The sequence below is a fragment of the Panthera tigris genome, chromosome C1 (assembly GCF_018350195.1).
Source record: "Panthera tigris isolate Pti1 chromosome C1, P.tigris_Pti1_mat1.1, whole genome shotgun sequence".
Classification (NCBI taxonomy): domain Eukaryota; kingdom Metazoa; phylum Chordata; class Mammalia; order Carnivora; family Felidae; genus Panthera; species Panthera tigris.
In genome coordinates, this window is record NC_056667.1 from 219704227 (window position 1) to 219725552 (window position 21326).

The 21326-nt window shown below is 62.7% G+C and overlaps 1 protein-coding gene across 2 annotated transcripts; it reads left to right on the top strand.

Annotated features, from left to right (window-relative positions):
• The first annotated feature begins 6422 nt into the window (after positions 1–6422).
• On the top strand, positions 6423–20366 carry GAL3ST2 (galactose-3-O-sulfotransferase 2). 2 transcript variants are annotated; one of them, XM_042995960.1, is made up of 4 exons: positions 6423–6541; positions 16896–16979; positions 18073–18337; positions 19183–20366. In XM_042995960.1, exons 1-4 carry the CDS (start codon positions 6513–6515, stop codon positions 19999–20001), a joined length of 1197 nt encoding a protein of 398 aa, XP_042851894.1. In that variant the 5' UTR covers positions 6423–6512; the 3' UTR covers positions 20002–20366. The 2 variants fall into 2 exon arrangements, with proteins under 2 accessions (XP_042851894.1, XP_042851893.1); XM_042995959.1 differs by lacking the exon at positions 6423–6541 and having other exon boundaries at positions 16763–16979.
• Positions 20367–21326: the final 960 nt, after the last annotated feature.

Sequence of the window (21326 nt, forward strand, 5' to 3'; positions counted from 1 at the left end):
AGTTCCTTTCCGCACCGGTGGCCTCGCCTGGGTTCTGGTGCCTGACCGGGCCTGGCGCCCTGGGCCACTCCAACTGTCGAGTTACCCCTCCTGCCCTGCCAGCCCCAAGAGCCAGCCCTGACCCTGTGGCCGTGGCCGCCGTCCCATGCCCCTGGCTGGGTGCCCACGGGCAGCCGAGGCTTCCACCGCACAGGACAGATCCCATGGGTGCTTGACGGCCTGACGGAGCTGGCCCTGCTCTGTCCCTGCTCTGTCCCCACCCGTCCGGGGTGAGCTGGTAGACCTGCTCAGGTCATGGTCTCACAGTTCTTGGGCTCAGCCTCCGACCCTCTGCAGCCAGGTGTGCAGCTGGCACGTTTCTCCCTGTTTCTGGGCTGGAGGCTGGGGCTGCTTTGCCTGGCAGCCTGGGTCGGGGAGGTGGCAGGGACCGGGGCTGCGGGAGAGAGGCCTGTGCTAGGCATTTCCTGCCCGTGTTACCCAGTGGCGGTGGGCACGACGAGCATGAGGCCTGGTGCCCGCCGGCCGCCAGGCACCTGCTCCGGGAGCTCAGAGAGCAGGTACGGGACACTCAATGCTGTTCACCGCTCGACTGTCTGACAGTAGGGGCTGACGTGTCTCACGGACGCCCCCTCCAGCTTTCCTCTGTGTTGTCTTAAGGCTGATGGTGTCTTAGAGTCCGCGGAACACAACACAGCCTGCAAAGCGGGACGTGGGACAGGGGGCTTGCTGGTGCAAACCCGTGTTTATGGTGGTAACTGTGTGCTCCACCAGACGGGTTCCTGAATCTTCGCACACCCAGCAGGGACGTGACGAAGCCCTGTCCCGCCTGGGCGGATGACATGTGTCTCAAGGTGACAAGGACCTGTGCTGTCTGGACAGGACCCCAGCCCCCAGGGGAGCCGGTCACGTGCCTTCACGCCTGCGGGTAGCAACCTCTCCGGCGGCCACCGTGAAGCCCGGTGGGGCGCACAGCAGGGCACGGTGGGTTCCACGCTGTCCTGCCCCGCGTGGCGATGTGGTCACACTAAACATTATGTGAAAAGAGGCAGGAGGCCGGGCTGTCGGGAGTGTCAGCAGCACAAAGTCTGCAGACAGGACGGCTCCTCCTGGGACGGGGCCGCAGCAGGTGGGGCTCCTGCCGAGGATAATCTCCCAGCATGCCTGGGGTGGTGAGGGGTGGCTTTTGTATTTGGATTAGGAAAAGCTGTGCTTTTCACCTCAAAACCTCTACACTGGTGCAATGAGAGAAGTGGTTATTCAAGAGGGACCAGGACCTCTCACTGCTCATGGCTGATGGCCACCAAGGGCCCCCCGTTTGGAGGGGCCCCAGGGAGCGGCAGGAAGGGCCTGAGCTGCTGGGTGAGGGAGGGAGGGAGTGGGCCTGGGGGTCTCCACCCAGGGAGCTGCTTGTCAGAATGGTGGGGAGCCAGGGGGCTCCCCAGGGACGTGGCTGGGGCCTGGGCAGCCTTCCCCAGGCCTGCTGGGAGCAGAGCCCTCCTCGGGGAGAGCTGGCTTCCTGACCGTGGACCCCAGGGGCTCCGATGAAGAGTCTGGGGGCCATGTGGCCCGCAGGTCCCCACGTGTCTGTCAGGATGCTCACCCTGTGCAGAGGAGGAGGTGACAGGCTGTCGCACAATATGTCTGGCCTCTGACCTCAACCCTCTGACGAGGACAGTGCTTACCCTGGACGCAGTCCCAGGTCCAGCCCCCGTCTCCTCCCTGACCCCCAGAGGGACAGGGGATCTACTTGGCCAGTCTCACCAGCCCTGCTGCTGCCAAGCCATCCTAGGCTTTGAGGTCCTTTGGACCTCAGGGGTCTGGGGAGAGCAGGCTGGGTCTTGTCCTGCCAAAGGTTCAGGCCCCAAAGCCCACGTGGGTGGTGGGGACACAGCCTGTCTCCCGGGGCGGTGAGGAGGAGCATGCTGGCTGGACCTCCCTGGCAGGCTTGCACTGACCATGGCCCTCGGGGGAGGCCTCCAGCGAGCATTGGGCTTACCCTGACGCCTGCCCTGGGGGGACAGCCAGAGTCAGGGCGAAGTTTCTGGAATAGCTCCTCTGCAGGGGTGCATTAAGAAGGAACTATCTGGGTAGTCTGTTTCCGGGCTCCCCTCCCTGCTGGCTCTGGTCCGTGGCTGTGCAAATAGCTGTTCTTTGGAGCAGTGGCCCAGTCAGGCCGTGTCCCTCCGTTTCTGGGCGGAATGTGCGGTGCCCAGAGCCACCTTCTGGGTTCTGTGGCCGTGGGCCCGTGGGCCGGCAAGGGAAATGGGTTGCAGAGGGTCTGAGGTGGACGGGCAGCAGGGCTGGCCTCAGAAGCAGAGAACTGGCGGCGGGGGTGCTTGGGTGACAATACCCTTGCCCTCGGATCTGGAGATGCTCCTGACTCAGGCCCGGAGGGCCTGCTCCGTGGACACTGGCAGGAGGCTGGTCAGCAGGCCCAGGTCCTGGCCCCGAGCCCCCTGTCTGGGCTGGCAAAGAGGGTGTGGTCCGTCCATCTCCCCGAGTTCCCAGAGCACGTGCTGAGCACAGAAGCAGGAGCCACGGCCACGCTGCTGGAGGCGGAGCCCTGCACGATGGTCCCTGCCGTGGAGCAGGCCTACGGGGCAGGGTGGGCAGGGGTCCTCTGGCCAGGCAGCCTGGAGGTAACCTCCGGGCCCTCTGGGTGTGGGGCCCTAATCCTCTCCCAGCTTTCCCTTGAGTCCTCTTTGTGAGTAGGTCGGAGCCACAGACCCTGCTCTCTAGGGGCCCCGGGCCAGGCCCCATGTGTCAAACATGGTTCCTTCCTCCGGTCCCTGGGGCTGGGGCCATCACTGCCGCAGTGTCCCCTTGCTTTGTCCCCTTCTGCTCCCCAGCCCTAGTCTGAACTGGGGGGTTCAGTGAAGGGCCCTGAGCCTCCCACCTCAGCCCACTCTGCCTGCCTTGATTCAGGGAGCTGGAACCCCAACTGGATGGGGTGCCCTGGGCCCCACCATCTGTAAGTGCAGGGATCGTGGACGTGACTCCCAGACTTCCGGGTGACGACGTCCGAGGTTTAGGCGGCGGGGTGGAAAGGGAGTGTTCCCCTTAGAGGTGAAGCAAGGAGGCCCCCCATGACCCATCGGAGGGAGGGATGTGGAGGCTGCAGGGTGTGTCCAGGTGGGGGATTTGTCCCCCACATGCCATCAGAGTCATGACCTTGGGTTACAGGCATAGGTGAGCGGGGGAGGGAGGCAGTGGGGCATCTGGGCCCCATTGGCAGCTGGATAGGCAGCGGGCTGTGCCGTCCAGCCAAGCATGTCTGATGCCGGCGATGCCAGCCTGAGCATCTCTGGGGGCCCACATCCGTGTTGCCCTCTGGGCCTCCTCTGGACAGCCTCGGTGGGTGACACGGTGCTCCTCTGTCCTGGGCCCTCCTCAGGATGGACGCTGGGCCTGGGGGCTGCATCGCGGGCGAGGGGTGGCAGGCCCCCCACTCTGAGACTGGACATCCTCAGTCCTGCCTGTGGGGTCACCCGGCCACAGGGCAGAGGGCACAGGGAGACGTCTGCCCCACATGGGGGCCTCTGTGGGGGCTGGACAGGAAGCCCACCACCTAGATCGGGGCCTCTTGGTCTGCCTGACCTCTGGGCCTCAGAGGGTCAAAGAAAGGGCTCGTGGTCCAGGATCAGCCAGCTCTCCTGCGTTCACAGCCTCCTGATGCAGCTGTGGGGCAGGGTTGTGCCCTGGTGCTGTCCCCTCCCTGCCCTGTGTCCCCAGGTGGCCTTGTCTGTGGCAGCTCTTGAGGGCATCTCCTCTCCCAGAGCCCCGCTGACCTCAGCAGCTCAGAATTGATTTTGCTTCACCCTCCCGATGGTGTGGTCAGTCCTTGCCCTGTCCTCCTCGGCTCAGCTGCACCTGACAGCCAGCCCCCCATCCTTCATTCTCCTCCCACCCCTGTCGAGTCTTTGCCTCCCTCCCTCTCTGTGGCCTCCCAGCCCCTGGTGGTCAGGCCTTGCCCTGCACCCTTCAGGGCCCTCCTGGGGCTCGTGGCTTAGACTCCAAGTGCCTCCAGTGGTATCATCCCTGGATCCAGTGTCCCTGGGCTCTGCCACCCGGAGCCCAGCCCCAGTCACTGCTCCAGTCACTGCCCGGGCCCAGCAGCCCGGAGCCCGGTCCCAGTCACTGGGCCAGCCGGGCCAGGTCTTCAGGACTGGCAGCTTTGTGGTTTCTCTGGTCACTCAAGGTGCTTCTCATGGGGCTTGGCACAGTGACCTCATCAGCAAGTATCAGAGAATCTGGCCTTGCGAGGGGCAGCCGCTGTGCCCCCGGGGCGCTGGTGAGGCTTAGGGTTACAGAAGCAGTAAATCAGGAGGAAGAGAAATGTTGTTCACAGAGCCTGAAGGTCCCGGCAGGTGGGGAAGGGTGGTCTGGGCACTGAGATGTTCCCATGTGCGGCTCTTCGCACCCCCCACCCCTGTGCTGGAGTGTCCTGGCCCTGTGTCCATGCCGGGGCGCCTTCCCATCTGCGAGTGGACAGACAGCTGCCCTCAGGCAGCCAAAAAGTTTCTTTCCCCGATGGGGGCCTGGGGCCCTGCCAGCTTGGATGAGTGGCACTCTGCAGCTGTAGCCGTGGCTCTTTGCCTGGTTTACCTGCCCCACTGTGGCTCTTCCTGGACAGCGGGCCCCGGGGAGGGGTGACCCCAGGGAAGCAGAGGAGACCCTGCACTGGGGGACGGCTGGGCATCTCTGGACCAGGCTCAGTGACCAGAGCTCACCTTTCCCTGGGCTCCCTGGTGTGGGGAGGGGCTGAGGGGAGGAGTGCCCACAGTCTGTCCGGGGCCTGGGGCCCTCCCTGAGGCCACGGGGGGGAGGGGTCACGGGCTGTCTTGTCCCCATCCAGTGACATCTGTCACCTGGGCTGGGGCTGGGGGCGTTGCACAGGATGTCCCACTGATCACTCCTACTCCCCGCGTGGGCTGTGGTTTTGCAGTGGCCCCACGCCCTTCCCAATGACCTTGGGCTTGGCCACATGGCTCCGCTGGTCAGTGGGATGGGAGGGGCTGGGTTGCAATGGGGGTGGGGGGTGCGTGAGGTGTGCCCTGGCCTCCTGGGGTCCTCCTGGAAGAGAGCCTGCTGAGGCCCAGGACAAACCCCCCGCCCGAAGCAGCAGGGTGGGCAGACAGCCCCTGGGGCCCATGAGCTCGAGCACAGCCCTTGCTGGGGAGCTGCCGAGTTTCAGGGGTGTTTGACACACATCGGCAAGTTGGAAGTGGAGGGCTATGTTGTCTGTGTTCTGCCTTTTTCGCTTCACCCCCCGCTTTGTGGAAATGACATACTGGGTGCTTGGCTCCCGCACCCCCACGTGATGCGTCCTCCTGGAGCCCCGTGGACGGTGGACACTGGCCTCATCCTCCCCACCCACTTTAGTCCAGGGCTGTCCTGGGGGTGAGACTCCCTGCCCTCTGAGCTGCAGCCCCTGGGAGCTCCTGTGTGACCCCTGAGCATGGTGGGGAGGTACTCCCGCGGGCACCAGGGGGCGTGGGAGTGTCCTGAGCCCAGCCCCCGCCCACGGCACCCCTCTCCTCCTCCAGGCCCCCGGCCCACCCACCTTATTTCTGTCCTGTCGCACCCACTATGCCAGCCACCGGCCAGGGCAGGGAGGCCGCTGGCCAGCCCGGACCAATCTGGGGACCAGGACTCAGTCCCCAGATTGTGTCTGGGGACCAGTCACAGAAAGGGGGCTGTGTGGGAAGGTGGGTCACGGGCCTGGCTCCGATGCCCAGCCCCTCCCTCGCTGGCCAGCAAGCCACGGAGCACCACGTCGTGTGCTGTTATGGGGGTTTTGTCCTTTTCTTACGGACTTAACACTCGGTTGAGCACTGCAGACGTTTCCCCTGGTCTGTTTGTCTTTGAAGCTTATTTATTTACTTCCTGGATAAAGAGACAAATTTACATGCGGTAAAATCCAGTATTTCTATCTAGCATTCCAAGGTCCCCATTCTGAAGTTGTTTTCATCCCAAGACGTAAAAGCTAGTTAGGCTTTCTCCTAGTATAAATCGAGCTTTGAAGGGGTAGAAGGAGGAGAACAGGTCTTGAATTTGATCCCGTTTCCCAGATCCATCCTGAGAGGGTTCACGGACCCTCAGCCTTCACCTTGTCCACTTCATTCTCAGCTCTGGGTCCAGAGGCCCTTGAAGGTGCCTATGGCTCCCTGGCGACCCGGGGCCGAGGGACCCCTGGGCATGGGGCCGGGTGAGCAGGTGGGAGTCCCGGGGGGCTGGCCTGGCAGGGAGGCCCACGGAAGGAGCCCTAGACTCCCTGCGCCAGCTGGGCCCCAGGGAAAGTCCGGTTCTTTCTGAGAACTGAAGCTTAAGCTCTCCCGACTTGGGCTGTAGGGCGTGGCCTCGCACCTGAGCCAGGTCAGCTCCCGTGGGAGTCAAGTTCATACTCTGCACGTACCGCACCCTGCCCGGTGTCTGTGCCCAGGGGCTGAGGGTTGGCTTCCCTCCGCCTGGACCGCCACCTGCCCACCGCCATTGCGTGGGCCCCAGCCAGCATGCTGTCCCCGCCAGCTGGCACGCAGAGGTAAGTTGGGGTGCGCCGGGGTCGGCACAGAGACACAAAACACGTCTCTAGTCCCTGCATATTCCAGAGACCTGGCAGAAATGAGCTGTTCTGTGTTTGTCTTTAGAAGGAAGTCATATATTGGGCTATTTCTCAAGAATAACTGCCCTGAACTCACTCTTCATTTCGGGCAGTGCGTGACCCCTCCCTGTCTTCCCAGGCCCGGCGCTGGTCCCGGCCTCTGTGGGGACGTGGGGCTCGGGGCCAAGGGGATGACGGTTTGGTGTCTGGAGTGAAGGCCTGGGTGGGCGGCTGCTGGGGGTCCGGGACCTCCTGGCTTTGTCCTTGTCCCCCCCTTCCCATGGCCAGGCCCCTGTGTGCAGCAGGAACTTCCTGGCGTTGGGGGGAGTTCCAGCCTGAGCCTCTGACACTCCAGGGCCAGATATCCACATGTATGTTTTAAGGTGCTCGCTGGAGGGTCTGAGGCACTTAGAGCAAGGTCCCCTCAGGTGCAGGCACCCGGCCCTGCCGGCTCAGGGTAGTAAGTGCTATGTTTCCCTTTGTATAAACAGAGGGAGTTGTGTTTTTTTGACAGTTCGGGTTCGGAGGGGGGATGGGTGTGTCTGGAAATGCTTTGCATTTTCGTTCTCTGTCTCATCCCACACACTTTGGGGAAACGCCAGTGCCTCTGGGCGCTCTCCCCATGGGCCCCGGACGTGGGCATGACCAGCTCTTTCCTGGGGTGAGGACAGCGGGTCCCCAGGGGCCAGCTGACACAGGGAAGGTCCAGGTGTCCCCGTCTCCGTGGAGGTGGATGTGGTCACCACCCTGAGGAGGAAGCATGAAGTGGGGACGTCACTCTATCAGCCGGAGGCCAAGCCCAGGTCCCACTGGCTGCCCGGCCTCTGGCGCACAGGGAAGGTGAGGGGCCCCAGGGGGAGACCCCGGGAGCAGGACGCCTGGTGGGACAGCAGGGCAGTGTGTTGTGGTTCCAGGTGGCCGTCCTGGCACAGGTTTGGGCGGCGGCTGTGCTGGGTGTCCCAGGCTTACGGGTCCACTCAAAGCCCCGGGAAGAAGGGGCTGCCTGGGTCACTCGGACACGCTCGCTCACTGTCTTCCCAGCCTTCGACTTGTTTGCTTTCCTCGGATTGTGCACATGTTCAGAGGCCCCTCTCTGTTCGGCCAGCAGGCTTGGCTGGTTGACGGGTAAACTGAGCCACGGCCCTGGGGACAGAGGGACAGTCCCAGGCAGGCTTGCCTGGGGAGGTACCCTGTGGCCCTGGGCACAGGGAGGGGATAGCCCTGGGCAAGCTTGGCTGAGCGGGTGCCCAGGGGCCCTGGTGGTCGGAGGAGCCGTCTGGAGCAGAGACACGATCTCCCCCTCCAGGGGGCTTGTGGTCTCAGCGAGCGGACTGTGATGGGTTAAGGCACAGACCCTCCTCTTTGGGGCACCCTCTGGCTTGGGTGGCATCCCCAGCGGGGACCCTGGCCCCAGGTGGCACAATCTGCCTGGCAGCTGTTGGGGTGAAAGCCCAGATCTTCCAGGTCCTGCCTCAGAGTTGCTGGGGTGGGGGGGCTCCTGAAAACCTGCGTTTCTGGTTTGAAGCCCAGCTCTGTTTCCGGGGATCGAGTATCCCCTGGAGTGCCGAGCCTCCGGTCCTGCCTGTGGGGTGTGTGTGTGTGTCCCCATAGGGGGGCTGTGTGACCCTGTGGGGGTTGACCTCGCAGGAGGCTGTGGCTCCAGGTCTTGGGGCCGGTTCTGAGAGTGAGGGGGACGATGCAGGGGACCTGGGAGTAGTCTGCTGGTGCCCACCTGTGGTGGCCGCGAAGGGGGGATGGAGAGGGTCAGTGGAGCCCGGGGGGAGGGTGCAGCACCTCCTCACCGTGTCTAGAGCGTGCCGCCCCCAGTGTGTGGTCAGGTGGGGTTCGCTCTGTCAGGAGTCACCGGTGCTTTTGGGAAAAGCCTGGCTTATGCCCCAAAGCTGTCGTGGAGCCCTACGGTCTGTCCCCACGTGGTCCGTGTGCTGGCCTGTCTGCAGCCGTCATCCTGACCGAGCGCTGGGTGGGTGTCCTCTGAGCTGGCTGCCGGCCAAGACAAGGTGTCCCCTCCAGGTGTGGCCTCCTGCTGGAGGGCTGGGGACGGTGGCCCTCACGGGTTGCCAGTCCACTAGTGGACCAAGGAATAAACCAGCTGGAAGATGCCGTTCTCAGGGTGAGTCAGGCCCACACCTTCCAGAAGGCACTGTTTGGTGTGGGACTGTGCGGCTTTGTGACGGGGCCACTGTGACCTCTGTGGCTGGTGCCCTGCTGGGCTGTCTGTCCTGGCCTCCAGGCCCGGTCCCGAGCAGGGGTGGGCTGGGAGGAGGGTCGTGTCCTCCCTACACCTGGCCGTGGGAGTGGCTTGGCTCCCAGCCTCCTGGTCTGGCACCCCTTGAGGGCCAGGCCAGGTCTGCCCCAGGGCTTCTCAGAGCCACAGAAACTTCTGGGAGGGACAAACCGGGAGTGCTTTGCGAATTGTCTCGTATTTTCCCAGCATTATGGGCCGCTGGTGCCCTCTGGAGCAGCCATCCGGGAGACACATTTGGCCTCTGCAGTGAAGGTGGTGACCGCCAGCCCTCCCAGGGTCACACCTGGTGGTCGCCCACCCTGCAGGGGCCTGGAGGGCAGGGCTGCGGCCCCACCACCTCCACTGTGCCCCAGTGTATGCGGGCTCAGGTGGCCAGCACAGGAGGCCACCTTTCCCCTGGAGGCCATCCTGGGAGCTCTGGAGGGACCAGAAGGCGAATGCCTGCCCACCCGCTGTTCCTCCCATTTCCGCCCTCCCCCCCCCCCCCCACCCCGGGACCCTGGGAGGATCTCACGCCTCTGCTGGTGGGGATGGGCAGTGCCTGCCCTGGGCCACTGAGGCGGCAGGGCTCCTGGGTCTTGCCCCCTGCGGGGCCCCCAAGGCAGACTCTGGGTCCCTGCGGAGGGGGTACTGCAGTGGGGGTGGGGCCTTCACACACACACCCCCCCCCCAGGAGGGAAGGTGCAGGCCAGGGTGGGCGAGGCTCCAGCTGTGTGACCGGATGGTCTGTCACGGAGCGTTCTAGTGGCGGGCCCGATGGGCTCTGGGCGTGAGGAGCTGGGACGCTCAGGCTGAGGACGGCTCGGGCACCAGGCCCTGCTGCGGCAGGTTGCTGGGCCAGGGCATGTGCTGTCCTTGTCAACGGGCGATGGACAGGGTGTGGAGGGGCCGGGGGTCGTGCCGTCGTGGGGAGGGGCTCCTCGGCCTCAGCGCGCCGGGGAGGGAGTCAGGACAGCACCCGGCTGAGGCAGAGGGGCCGAGTGCCCACCTCCCCACGGCGACGGTGACCCAGGAGCAGCACCAGCACCCAGGACACACTTCATGGGTCTCTCTGCAAACAGGTGTCGAAACAACTCAGGCGACACCCTCAGGTGTTTTCTGGTCTGGTCTGTCCTGCTCCGTGTTTATTTTAATCTCCTCAGTTTGTTCTTTTCTACCCCACATCTGTCTTATTTTATTCTGTATCTGTTCAGTCCTGCTCTCTCTCTCTATCGTAACCCATCCTAACCCGTCCCGTCCCATCCCATCCCACCTGTGGCCATGTTTCTCTGTCACGTCTTGCGGACAGTTACAATGTGGCCTTCTTTTCTTCTTCTAGAAGAAGCCCTTGGGTGGAGGGCGGCCCATGTTATTCGGGAGATGTTGGGTTTGGGTGTGTGGCAGCCCATCCCTGTTGCTTCTTGGTTCTTCTTTGTGTGGATGGCTCTGTGCTCTACCCACCCTGGTGTTGATGGTGTCTTCAGCAGAGGAAGCTGTGCCGACCTGGGGGACCTGGGGTGGCCCTGCCCCCCGGCCTTGTGCTGATGCAGCTCCCAGGGGCAGCAGAGCCCAGCCTTTCAGGCCAAGTGCTTGGCTGTGGGTGGGGAGCCCTGAGTAACATCCATCCTGTCCTTGGCCCCCACCGATGAGATGCTCCGACTGTACCTGATGCCCTCAGCTTGTCCTCGTGCCTACAGTGGTACAAGGGGCTCAATGAGGGCCAGGTGAAAGGTGATGGATGCACCATGAGCAGGGATTTGGCAGGGGGGGCAGCTTTGTGTGACAACCTTGGATCCTGCATGCGAGCCCTGGGTTGGAGCCCCAGATGGGCTGAGGGAGAATGTGTTCTAAGGAAGCCCATTGGGTCCGGAGGCCCAGAGGACAGACGGAGGGCTTTGTGACACTTGACGGTTGTGTGTACAGGTGAGGGGGGAGGGTGCTGGGTCTTTCCAGCCCATTCTCCTGCTTCCCTCGGGCCGTGGGACCACCGAGATGGAACAGAGAGTGTGGCCGGGCAGGGGGCTGGGTGTAGCCCGGGGCCTCCTGTGCATTCTGTGGGGCTGAAAGTCAGCTCCCCGGATTAGGGTCAGTCCTGTTTTTTCTAGATTTTCGCTGAAACTGGCTGACTACTGGATGACCATCAGGCATTTGGTTCTATGTCCTTCTTCAGTCCCACTGAGGCCAGTGTCTGTTTATAAGGAAAGGTCAGCTGGAACGGCAGGTGTGGGTGTGTGTGGGTGTGTGTATGTGTGTAGGTGTGTGTGTGGGTGTGGGGGGTGTGGGGGAGGGTGGGAACGAGTAATCCGGATGTAAAAAACCCATTTCCGTCAGCCCCCCTGTGAGTCTCCCTCATAGTAAGCAAGCTCGCCAGACCAGAAGCTCCTGAGCTGGAGGTGGGATGTGCAATACTGTTTTTATCCGTGATTTGAGTCTCGTGTTGGTTCTTACCCACGTGCCTGGGACTTCTCCCTGAGGGACCTGGGAGCAGACCCACCTGGGGCTCGGGGGCCTGGGGCCTTGAGCTCTCCCACGGGTGCCCCCCGGCACTGGACCAGGGCCACGTCTGGCAGACGGCCAGACTGGCTCTCGGGCCTCTGCTGCAGGGGTTCTGGTGCCACTTGCTGGGACTCTGTGGCCTCTAAGAGCAAAGCCTGACCGAGAGCCTGCTGGCCCCCCGGATGCCACGGGACACCAGCCTTTCATGTTCCCGAGGCGGGCAGCAGGCCCACCACCTGGATGCTGGGCACTGAGCTCCACCCCAGGCATTCCGAGGCAGGAAGGTTGAGACTCTGGGAGTTGTCCTGTGAGCAGCCCAGGCCAAGCCCCCAAGGAAAGGGAGGTCCACAGAGACCTTTGTGCCTGAGCGGCAGGCACTGGGGGGTGGGGGGGGATGTAGGAAGCCCCTTTCAGCTAAAGGCACTTGGGAGCACTGTCACGTGGTAATCATTTCCAGCTATATTTATTTGTTCCCACAATTACTGGCTTTCAAAAAAGTTTTTTTGCCATCTGAACACTTTGAAAATATTTTTAAATAGGTTTTTTTTTTATCACTTTAAACAGTTTTATTGGCACGTAATTCACATAGCAAACAATTCACCCATTTACTGTCGTGCAGCCACTGGGCTCTCCGTAGAGAACGCACGTCTGTGTGTCGGACACACAGGCCACAGAGGGGCTCCCGGCTCCCCATCTGGCGCTTGGCAGCAAATCCTGCCCACCCGTGGCCCTGAGGGTGGGCCACCTGGCACCCTGGCGGCTCCAGAACCGTGACCCGGCGGCCCCCGTGGGCGTTTGGACCACAGGTTCTTTTGGCAAAAGAAGAGCCTCTCTTGAGTGTCCTGAGGACTGTTTGTTCTAGTGGACAGCTGTGAGAAACAGGCCAGTTCTTGTCGCCTCGAGGCCAAAGGGGAGAATTTCGAACAGATGGTCAGCGTGTGACAGAGCTTCATTCAGCTCTTCTGCAAGGGACCAGCAAACACACCGTGTTTGCAGAAGGGAGTTTATGTGGTGGCACAGTGGGGTCTGTGAGATCGCGAGGGTAGAGACCAGCCTGGGTAGTATCCCGTGTGGGCCTTGCCCAGTGGGAGCTAGAGTGTATATGGGCTGTAAAAGCACTGTGGCTTCATCCACACTCAGGTACGAGGGGAACCCCCCACCCCCCCGGGAAGGCCTCACGGGTTCCGGAGAAATGGCATGACTGCTGGGCGGGAACCCCAGGGCCCTGGAGCCCTGGGACCACAGTGAGGCCTTCTAGAGCTGGGAAAGCTTGTCGCTTCTTTTGTGGGAAGGGGACAGGGTATGCCAAGAAATGGTCAACACTGGTGTGTGCGCAGTGTGGATGGAGCCAACGACTCTAATTCGGCCGTCTCGCGCGAGACCACACTCCCGGGCGGGAAAGGGGACGCAAGAGGCAGCAGGAAGAGGGTTGTTCAAAAAGCTGCAGTCTTGAATCACAGCGGACCTGTCAGTGTGAGCTCGTGAGCGATTCTGCCTCGACATGTGCCGTTCTAGCTTTGTCGCCCCTGAAACTACGACCTTCCCTGAGCAGTGAACACCCCAGCCCCCAGATTATGGTCCCTAAAGACCGTCCCTACCAGGGGGACCAGGGTTTCTTGGAGATGGGGCTGGCTCCAGGCCCAGGCCGGGAGGTGAGCAGGACAGGGCTGGAGTGTCCTGTGTCCCAGCCAGCACGGATGCAGCGCCAGGGGCACCAGGATTCTGGAATGAAACAGTGGCGCCCAGTAAATGGGCAGCATGGGAGAGAGACTGGAAGTGACAGCCACGATGTACAAAGAATGTTCTTCTTCTAGTGATACGCACCCAGAAATGGGACTTGGACGAATGTTTCATTTACAGTGGCAAGAAAAACTAGCAAATCAAAATAAATACAACGGGAGGCACAGGACCGACGTCATGAAAACAGCCAGAATGTGTTGAGAGCGTCCAGGTTGACCGTCTGATTGAAGGGTACAGAGCTTGGACATACAGACGGAGGACGGACGGACACAGTGCTTCCCGTGGCGTGGCAGCGTTGTAACGATGTCCCTCTTTCCAAACTTGCACCAACGCACCCCCCCCATCTCCCTTCCTGGGCTTCTGGTGTCCCCCAATTCTGCCCTGTCCACTGAGGGCTCCGCTGGGCACCTTTCCGCTCTTGACCCCGGCCGTGTCCTCCCCTTGGGGTCCCCACCCCTCTCCATCTGGGAGGTCACTGATGCGTTTCTTCCCTGTTTGTTCCCTGGCTGGGCCACAGTGATGGCCCTGTGGATGGGGACAGCGTGGCCCTCTGGTTAACGCAGCTCTGGGTCACAGGCCTCTTTTGCATCCTAGCGTGGGGCCCTGGGCGAGGCTTGTGACTTCCCTCTGCCCAGTGGCTACCAGCGATGACCCATGGGGACACCACGGGGTAGAGCACGTCGGGTGCTGGGATAAGGGGATCCGTGGTGCCTACAGGATAAATTGCTGGTCACAACCTGGCTGGGCAAAGGCCCTGTGCATTTTAATCCAGAGTTCCCAAGAGGCGGTGCCAGTCAGGACACCAGTGACAGGGAGGGAGGGACAGCCTTGGGCTCGCCACACCTGCCACGTTTAAATGTCGCCCGTTTGGAATTTATTCTCATCCGTGGGGTGAGGGAAATCCGGCATAAGCCTTTTCCAGAGCTAGCTCATCCACCGCTGCCTCCCTCCCTCCCCTCCCTGGAAAGCTCCCTCACCCCCCACCCCTCCCCTGGGCTCCTGTCCTGCACTAACACCAAGGAGCTTCAGAGAGAGTGGTTTTCTATGCCTTGCAGTGGAGACCCCGTGTCCCTTATAATTACTGCTTAGAATGTTCCTGGCTATTACTGTATGACTTGCTTCCCTTTGAACTCTAGAATTGACTTATTATTAAAGATTCTCTTCTGGGAATTATGTTAAACTTTGAGCGTGTTTGATGCGGAAATCTGGTCACCTCCTTTGTCCCAGGATGGGGGTGTGCCGGCCACTGCCGAGCGGGGGTGAGGGCCTCCTCTTTGCTCCTGTTTCAGCCTCGGGGCCAGGGGGCCCTAATTGGTGGGCCACGCGTGGATATAGCCACTTCTCCTCCGAGGAGTGCAGTGCCCCCCCCACCCCCCCGCCCCCGTTCCCAGCTTGTCACACCCCTGTGTACCCTGTGGAGCTTTATGTGAAAGCCCCAGTCTGAGCAGGAAGTTCCTCCCTATGTGCTCTCCAGATGCTAAGCTCGTTGAGTCCAGATGTGGCACCCAGTTCCCTCATAACCTGTGAGCTGACCTCCTTCAAGGCCGAGGGCCCACACGGCAGAGCCCCCTCCCCCCGCGCCCCCTCTGGCCACTGCCACGCCCTCCACTTCCCCTGCTCAGAGGCCTTTTGGGTACCGGCTACCCCTCCAGGGAGCCCCTGGGACAGTCTGCCGACCCAGGCACAACCTGTTGGGGACACTCAGGCCCCCCAGTTAGGCTCCAGGAAGAGACCCCCTCTGTCTTTTTCCTTTCAAGCCCGGGGAAGTATGAGGCTCAGCCTCTGAGCACAGGTCTTGTCCAAGGGGAGGCCTGGGGAGCTAGCTCCCTTGTGTACAGGGAAGCAGGTGGGTGGGGAGCGCACTCTGGGGGAAGGCTGAGGAGCTGGGAACAGCCTGGAAGGACGGCTGTGAAATCTTCCCGGCCACATCTGCAGACAGGGGCCAGGCAGCCGCCTGTCCTGGAGTCGAGGGTCTGGGCTGGGCGGCTCCTCCCGGCTCGCCCCTCTTGGAGTTCAGAGTCCCAAGCTCTGTGCTGTCGTTGGCAAAGCCCAGGAGGGGACACCGGGGTCCTCTCTCCGACAGGTCAGGGCACGGAGCTAATCTAGTCAGTCACCACTAAACCGCGTGTGTCTCCCATCAGACGGCCGGGCCACAGGCCGGGCGTGACGGGCAGAGCTCGGAAGAGGCTGCAGCCCCTCTTGGTGGCTCTGAAAGGACCCTGACTCCGGCTGTCTCGGGTGGAAGGAGAGACCCCGGCCTCTCCCTGCCTCAGCTCCTGTCCGCAAGGTGCCGTCCCCGTCGAGTGAGGAGGTCCAGGCTGTTTTCGGCTGTGCAGACACAGCGGGACAGCTCGCTATCAACTGCGGCTGAAAATACCTCGATGCAAATGGACATTTCTAGTGCACAGGGGCTGAAAGCATTAACAGGCACCAGAACGGGCATTTATCGGTCTGATGTCAGGAACATGATTGCAGACCAGGGCCCGGTGAGGCATGCCTACGGGTGGCCGGTTTTCCCGCCACGTTGCGGCATGCCTACGGGTGGCCGGCTGCAGCTCTGTGTCCGGGGCCACCTGGGTCGTGAATTCTGTATGCAGAACCTGACGTCAAGTGCTGTCACCTGAGTGCTGCGGTGAACAGAGGCCTGACTTCCGGGTGGCTCTGGGCCACCTTGCTGCTGGCCTGGCCACCTGGGTCCTTGGCCACTAGCCAGGTCACGTACTTCCTCCAGAGATGTGTCTGCCTCCGAAGGCAAGCCCAGCTCGGGCCCAGGCTGCAGCCCACCGTTCCCAGAGATTTACAGAAATATAGCCGTATAGACACCCACCACCTTCTCCCTGTCCCCCCACTACAGAGGCTGTAAACACCGAGGAATGCTTTCTCAGCAACCCCTTGCAACTGGAGGTGACCATGCGACTGAATTTTGGCCAACAAGGTGGAGGTGGAATTTTGCTAGGGGCTTTAAGAAGGTGTCTGCCTCTACCATGGCTGGCCCTGCCCCTTCTCCCTTCTTGCTGATCCAAATGTTGATGTGATGTCTAGAGCTTGGCAGCCATCTTGTGACCATGAGGCTACAAGCTGGGAGAGGGAGAGATGTCAACATCCTCAATGTGGTGGGGCTAAGTCTGCCAGAAGCAGCAGCCTCCCCTCTCCAGACTTCTGGATTGGTGAGGAGAATCCACCATTGTTTTCTGACTGGGGCGCTAAGTTGTATGGCATTTTTATCCTGATGTGCAGATGTGTGTCACAGCCCCAGCAATTCCTGACTCCTTTTCCAGCCACGGGCTGGCATCTCTGCTTGGGTGTCCCAGCACATTTCATATGCAACAGATTTGCTCCCCCCACCTTCCAAACATGTCCCTGCCCCGCTGCTCTCTCTCTCCTCCATCCCACGCCGCTCTTCTCTTGTGGGGCCTCTCCCCTCCCCCCAGTGGTGGAAAATCAGGACGTCCCACCTCTCAGACCCTCTCTTGATGCGCCCGTGGGGGTGCGAGCTCAGGGGTCTATGGCAGGCCAGGCTCCCAAGGATCCCTGCTGAGGGCTCATCAGCTGGCCCCTCTCGCTGCCCCCCTCCCCAGCTTCTCCTGGCTTCTGAGCAGCGGAAGGGTGCAGTACGGGGCCAAGAGGGGGTAGAGTTTGATGATTCAGGCCCTTCCTGGGTCTCAGCCCCCACCCCAGAGGCCCCATGGGGTGGGCGCAGGTAGGTACTCGATAGGAGCTGATACACGGATGACAGGGGTGGGGGGTGGAGGGGGTGGTGCCGGCCCCGCCCATGCCCCTGAGGGGGGCTGAAGGGCTCGCTCTGCCCCACAGGTGCTTCCAGGCCATTCTCCTTCTGGCCCTGATCGTGTTCCTGCTGGCTGGCTTCCTGCACAGGGACATCAGGCTGTTCGCACCGTGAGTTCTGTGTTGGGTGCCCCGTGGTTCGGACACTGCCCCCTCCCAGAGTCGTGCCTGAGACCCCAGGCTGTCCACCTCTGGGTGGCATCCAGCACTGGCTGGTGACCATTCCTTTCAGGGATCCTATAGCCCTCTGGAGCCCTCCCAGTGTCTCCTGTGGACAGTGAGCTGCCCAGCCTCTGGGGAGGGCTCGGGGAGGACGGGGGCGGGCCTGGGTGTCGGGCAGAGCCGCTGTGTGCAGAGGGTGACCAGGTGCTGGGAGGCAGGGCCAGGGCCCGCGGTAGGTCTGGGACGGCCAGGCCCCTGTCCCCCTGCCTGCCAGTGGTTCGTCCTCTGTGAAGCCAGGTCCTCAGGGGTGGTCACCCAGGTCCAGGGCTGGCCACTGGGAGGTCTTGTGGCTCCAGGCCTCTTCTCCCTGACCCTACCACCTCTGGTTGGATCTCCCCAAGGGGCACCCAAGCTGCCCGGGTCTCTGCTGGCCCCCGCATTGTACCCAGGGCTGGCACAGCTTCTGGATCCCGTCCGCCCCCCCTCCCCCACTATCCTGGGTTATTCTTACCGGTCACGCACTCGGGCACGGAAGGTGCCCGCTCTCCAGGCTGGCCACAGCTGGGAGGTGCTGTCATGGGATCACGAGAGAGGCCACCAGTGTCCATTCTGGCCCTGCAGTCAGGCTGGCCGGTCCAGGCATGAAAGGTCAGCCAAGAAATGCTGGGTGTGGTGTCCAGTCCACAGGGCCAGAGCCATGCTGGGTGCCCTGAGAACCAAACAGAAAGTTGGGAGGCAAAAGAAAGGGTGCCAGGGCCTGGGGACTGAGCTGTGGGATATGGGGGGACAGATGATGTGCCACTTAGGGAGCAGTCAGGTCCGTGCCAGTGGGCCCTCTGGGGTTGCAGGGTTGGGGTCTCTGGTGGGTGGGGGGCACAGGTTTTGGTGTTGCTGTAGGGAAAGTGTGGGTTAGGGGATCTTGGGTTAGGGACAGCTCGGAGGTGGATGGTCTGAGGGTCTCCAGGTTGTGGGGTTGGGGGTCTCTCTGGGCGGGGGGCCCGTGGGCCCTCCCTGGTTGACATTGGCTGTGCTCTCCTCCCAGCCTGCTCGGGGGCCAGGCCGAGGGGCCACCCATCATAAACGTCATGTTCCTCAAGACGCACAAGACCGCCAGCAGCACGGTGCTCAACATCCTCTTCCGCTTTGCGGAGACGCACAACCTGTCGGTGGCGCTACCCGCCGGCTCTCGCTTTCACCTGGGCTACCCCTGGCTCTTCCTGGCGCGCTACGTGGAGGGCCTGGAGCCCCCCGGCCCGCAGCGGCATTTCAACATCATGTGCAACCACCTGAGGTTCAACCTGCCGGAGGTGCGGGGCGTGCGGAGCAGGGCAGAGGTGCAGGGGGTGAGACGCAGCCCCAGGCACTTTGTGGCTTTGAGGTGTGACCATGGGGTGGGGGGTGGGGGTGGCCTGCACGCTGGAGAGACTAAGGCTCTGGGTGTGCGTGCGTGCGGACCTCGCCGGAGCCTCACACGGGGCCGGACGAGGCCTGCCACACACCTTGCTCCCCTCCCCTGCTGACGGGTGCCTGCAATTGCTTTTGGAGTCGGATGTGGGCACCCTCGTGGCCTGCCGCCCTCTCCATCTGCGTCTCTGGACTCCCACTCTTGGTCCCCAAACCCACCGACCTCTCCCTCCCCAGGACCTTTGCACCTGCTGCCCCCTTTTGAGGGGGCACTCTTCACAGCTCCTCCTCAGGGTATTTAAAAATGTTTTCTTAAGGTTTATCTTTGAGAGAGGGAGAGAGAAAGGCAGAGTGTGAGCAGGGGAGGGGCAGAGAGACAGGGAGACACAGAATCGGAAGCAGGTTCCAGGCTCCCAGCTGTCAGCACAGAGCCCGACGTGGGGCTCGAACTCAGGAGCCATGAGATCATGGCCTGAGCCGATGTCGGACGCTCAACCCACTGAGAGCCACCCAGGCACCCCTCGGATCTCCGTTTAAAGGTCGTCACTTCCTCCCGCCGGCTTCCCTGACCTGCCTTCGGAAGGCTTAGCAGGGCGGGGGGACAAGGAGAGGGGGCGGGGCCCCCGTCGAGGTCTTTCGGATCCTTCTGGACAACGGCGGCCGGCGGAGGGTGCGGGCAGGGGAGCGAGGCGGCCCCGGGTGCCCCGGCAGAGGAGTCACCAGCCCTTCCCGTCATGTCTCCAAACAGGTGCAGAAGGTCATGCCCAACGACACTTTCTACTTCTCCATCCTCAGAAACCCCGTCTTCCAGCTGGAGTCCGCCTTCGCCTACTACAGGAAAGACGTGCCCGCCTTCCGGGCGGCGGGCAGCCTGGACGCCTTCCTGGCCGCCCCGCGCACCTACTACCACCGCGGCGCGGGCCTGCGCAACGCCCCCGCCCGGAACGGCATGTGGTTCGACCTGGGCTTCGACAACGACGCGCCGGCCGACGAGGCGTACGTGCGCGCGCGCCTCGCCGACGTGGAGCGGCGCTTCCAGCTGGTGCTCATCGCCGAGCACTTGGACGAGTCCCTGGTGCTGCTGCGCCACCTGCTGCGCTGGCGGCTGGACGACGTGGTGGCCTTCCCGCTCAACTCGCGCAGCCCGCGCAGCGTCGCCGGCCTGTCGCCCGAGGCCCGCGCGCGCGCCCGGCGCTGGTGCGCCCTCGACTGGCGCCTCTACGAGCACTTCAACCGCACCCTGTGGGCCCGCGTGCGCGCCGAGCTGGGCCCGCGGCGCCTGCGCTCCGAGGTGGCGCGGCTGCGGGCGCGGCGGCGGGAGCTGGCGGCGCGGTGCCTGCAGGACGGCGAGGCCAAGAACCGGTCGCAGATCACCGACCGCCGGCTGCGCCCCTACCAGTCGGGCGTGGCCGACATCATGGGCTACAACCTCCGGCGGGACCTGGACAACCAGACGCGGCAGATGTGCCGGAGGATGGTGACGCCCGAGCTCCAGTACATGGCCCACCTGTACGCCCGCCAGTTCCCGGGGAAGCCCCCCAAGAACATCCCCTTCCTGGAGGACTAGAGGGACGGGGTCGGGCCCCCCGTGTGACTGCAGCCCCCTACTGTCATGGCGGGGAGGCCGTGGCACCAGTTCATGGGGGGCGGGGGTGGGGGAGGGGGAGCTCCCGCAGCAGCCCCTCTTTAGGGTGAAGACCCCTGTGAAGGCACCCACCCGGGATCCATCCTCCTGGAGGGGCCTTTTCGGTGAGGGCCCCGATCTCGGACAGTAGGGACACCTGGTCCGATGGCATGAACCTGTTCAACAGAATCCGCTCGCATGTTTAATTAGACGTCAGTACACCGCCCCACGAAGGAACACACACGGACACGCGGCCCATCAGAGCGCATGCCAGCACGGCGGGGGGAAGGTACCACTGGACGCGTGAACCATCAGAACTGGAACTCAGAGAACCCAGAGGGGCTTGGGCAGCAGGGCCATGGGTCCCTGAGGGAGCCCAGAGTGGCTCCCTGAACTTGCCGGTCACAGAGACACTCGTGCCGCACCCACAGGCGGCACTTGGATAACAGGCCCAGGAAACTGGTATGAGGCAGCGAGTCTGGAATGTTCAGCTTCCCATCTCTTTGGCTGTATGAGGTTTCTTTCCAGCTGAAGAATGGCTTCAGGTCGAGAAATGTTCGAACTGTGTATAAGACGCGTGGTTTGGCCGGAGCACGAGGTGGGGGTTAGTCCTGCAGCTCCCTGTTGGGACAGCCCCCCGGAGTGTCTGCCGGGGGACCCCCCGCGGCTGGCGGCACCCTCCCTTGTGCCGGAGACCCCCTCGGGTGCGGCGCCAGAGGGGGGCGGCTTCCAGGCACCCCTGTTTGCCACCCGTGGGGAGGGACTGAGGACCCCCTGCCTAGCAGGACAGGATCCCTGGCTGCCCCGGGGCCCAGTGCTTAGGGCGGGGTGCACACTGGAACCGGATGCCCCGTGTCCCGAGAGAAGCGGGGTGCCTGGGGCAGCCAAGAACCAGAACTGCTCTCACACGCTCAGCCGGGAGGCTCAGCCTGGCCTGTCCGCCGGGTGCCCGGGGTCTTCTTCCTTCCACGCCAGGGTCCTCGGCCCGAAGTCCCCAGTTGCCTGGCCGGGAGGGGGTGGGGGGCACCTGTGGAGGGGGCGTGGCCGCACTTTTCAGGGGGTCAGCATTTCGCAGAGACACCCAGCCATCAGAACAGGCAGCAACTACCTTGGACATCAATTTAATGGGAAATGTAAGAATAATGAATCTTCAGTGAGATTAGAGGACATATTGCAGAGATTTTTGAGAGTAAAACAGGATATCAGAAACTGAAAACCTGACTTCCCCAAAACTGCACAGAGACCGTAAAGACCAGAACGGACGCTGC

Bases quoted from the DNA above. Each gene is read 5' to 3' on its own strand.
- GAL3ST2 (XM_042995959.1), top strand. From the start codon at position 16,855: ATGCCCCTGAGGGGGGCTGAAGGGCTCGCTCTGCCCCACAGGTGCTTC. The intron at 16,980-18,072 runs GTGAGTTCTGTG...CTCTCCTCCCAG, and splicing joins GACATCAGGCTGTTCGCACC to CCTGCTCGGGGGCCAGGCCG. The intron at 18,338-19,182 runs GTGCGGGGCGTG...GTCTCCAAACAG, and splicing joins TGAGGTTCAACCTGCCGGAG to GTGCAGAAGGTCATGCCCAA.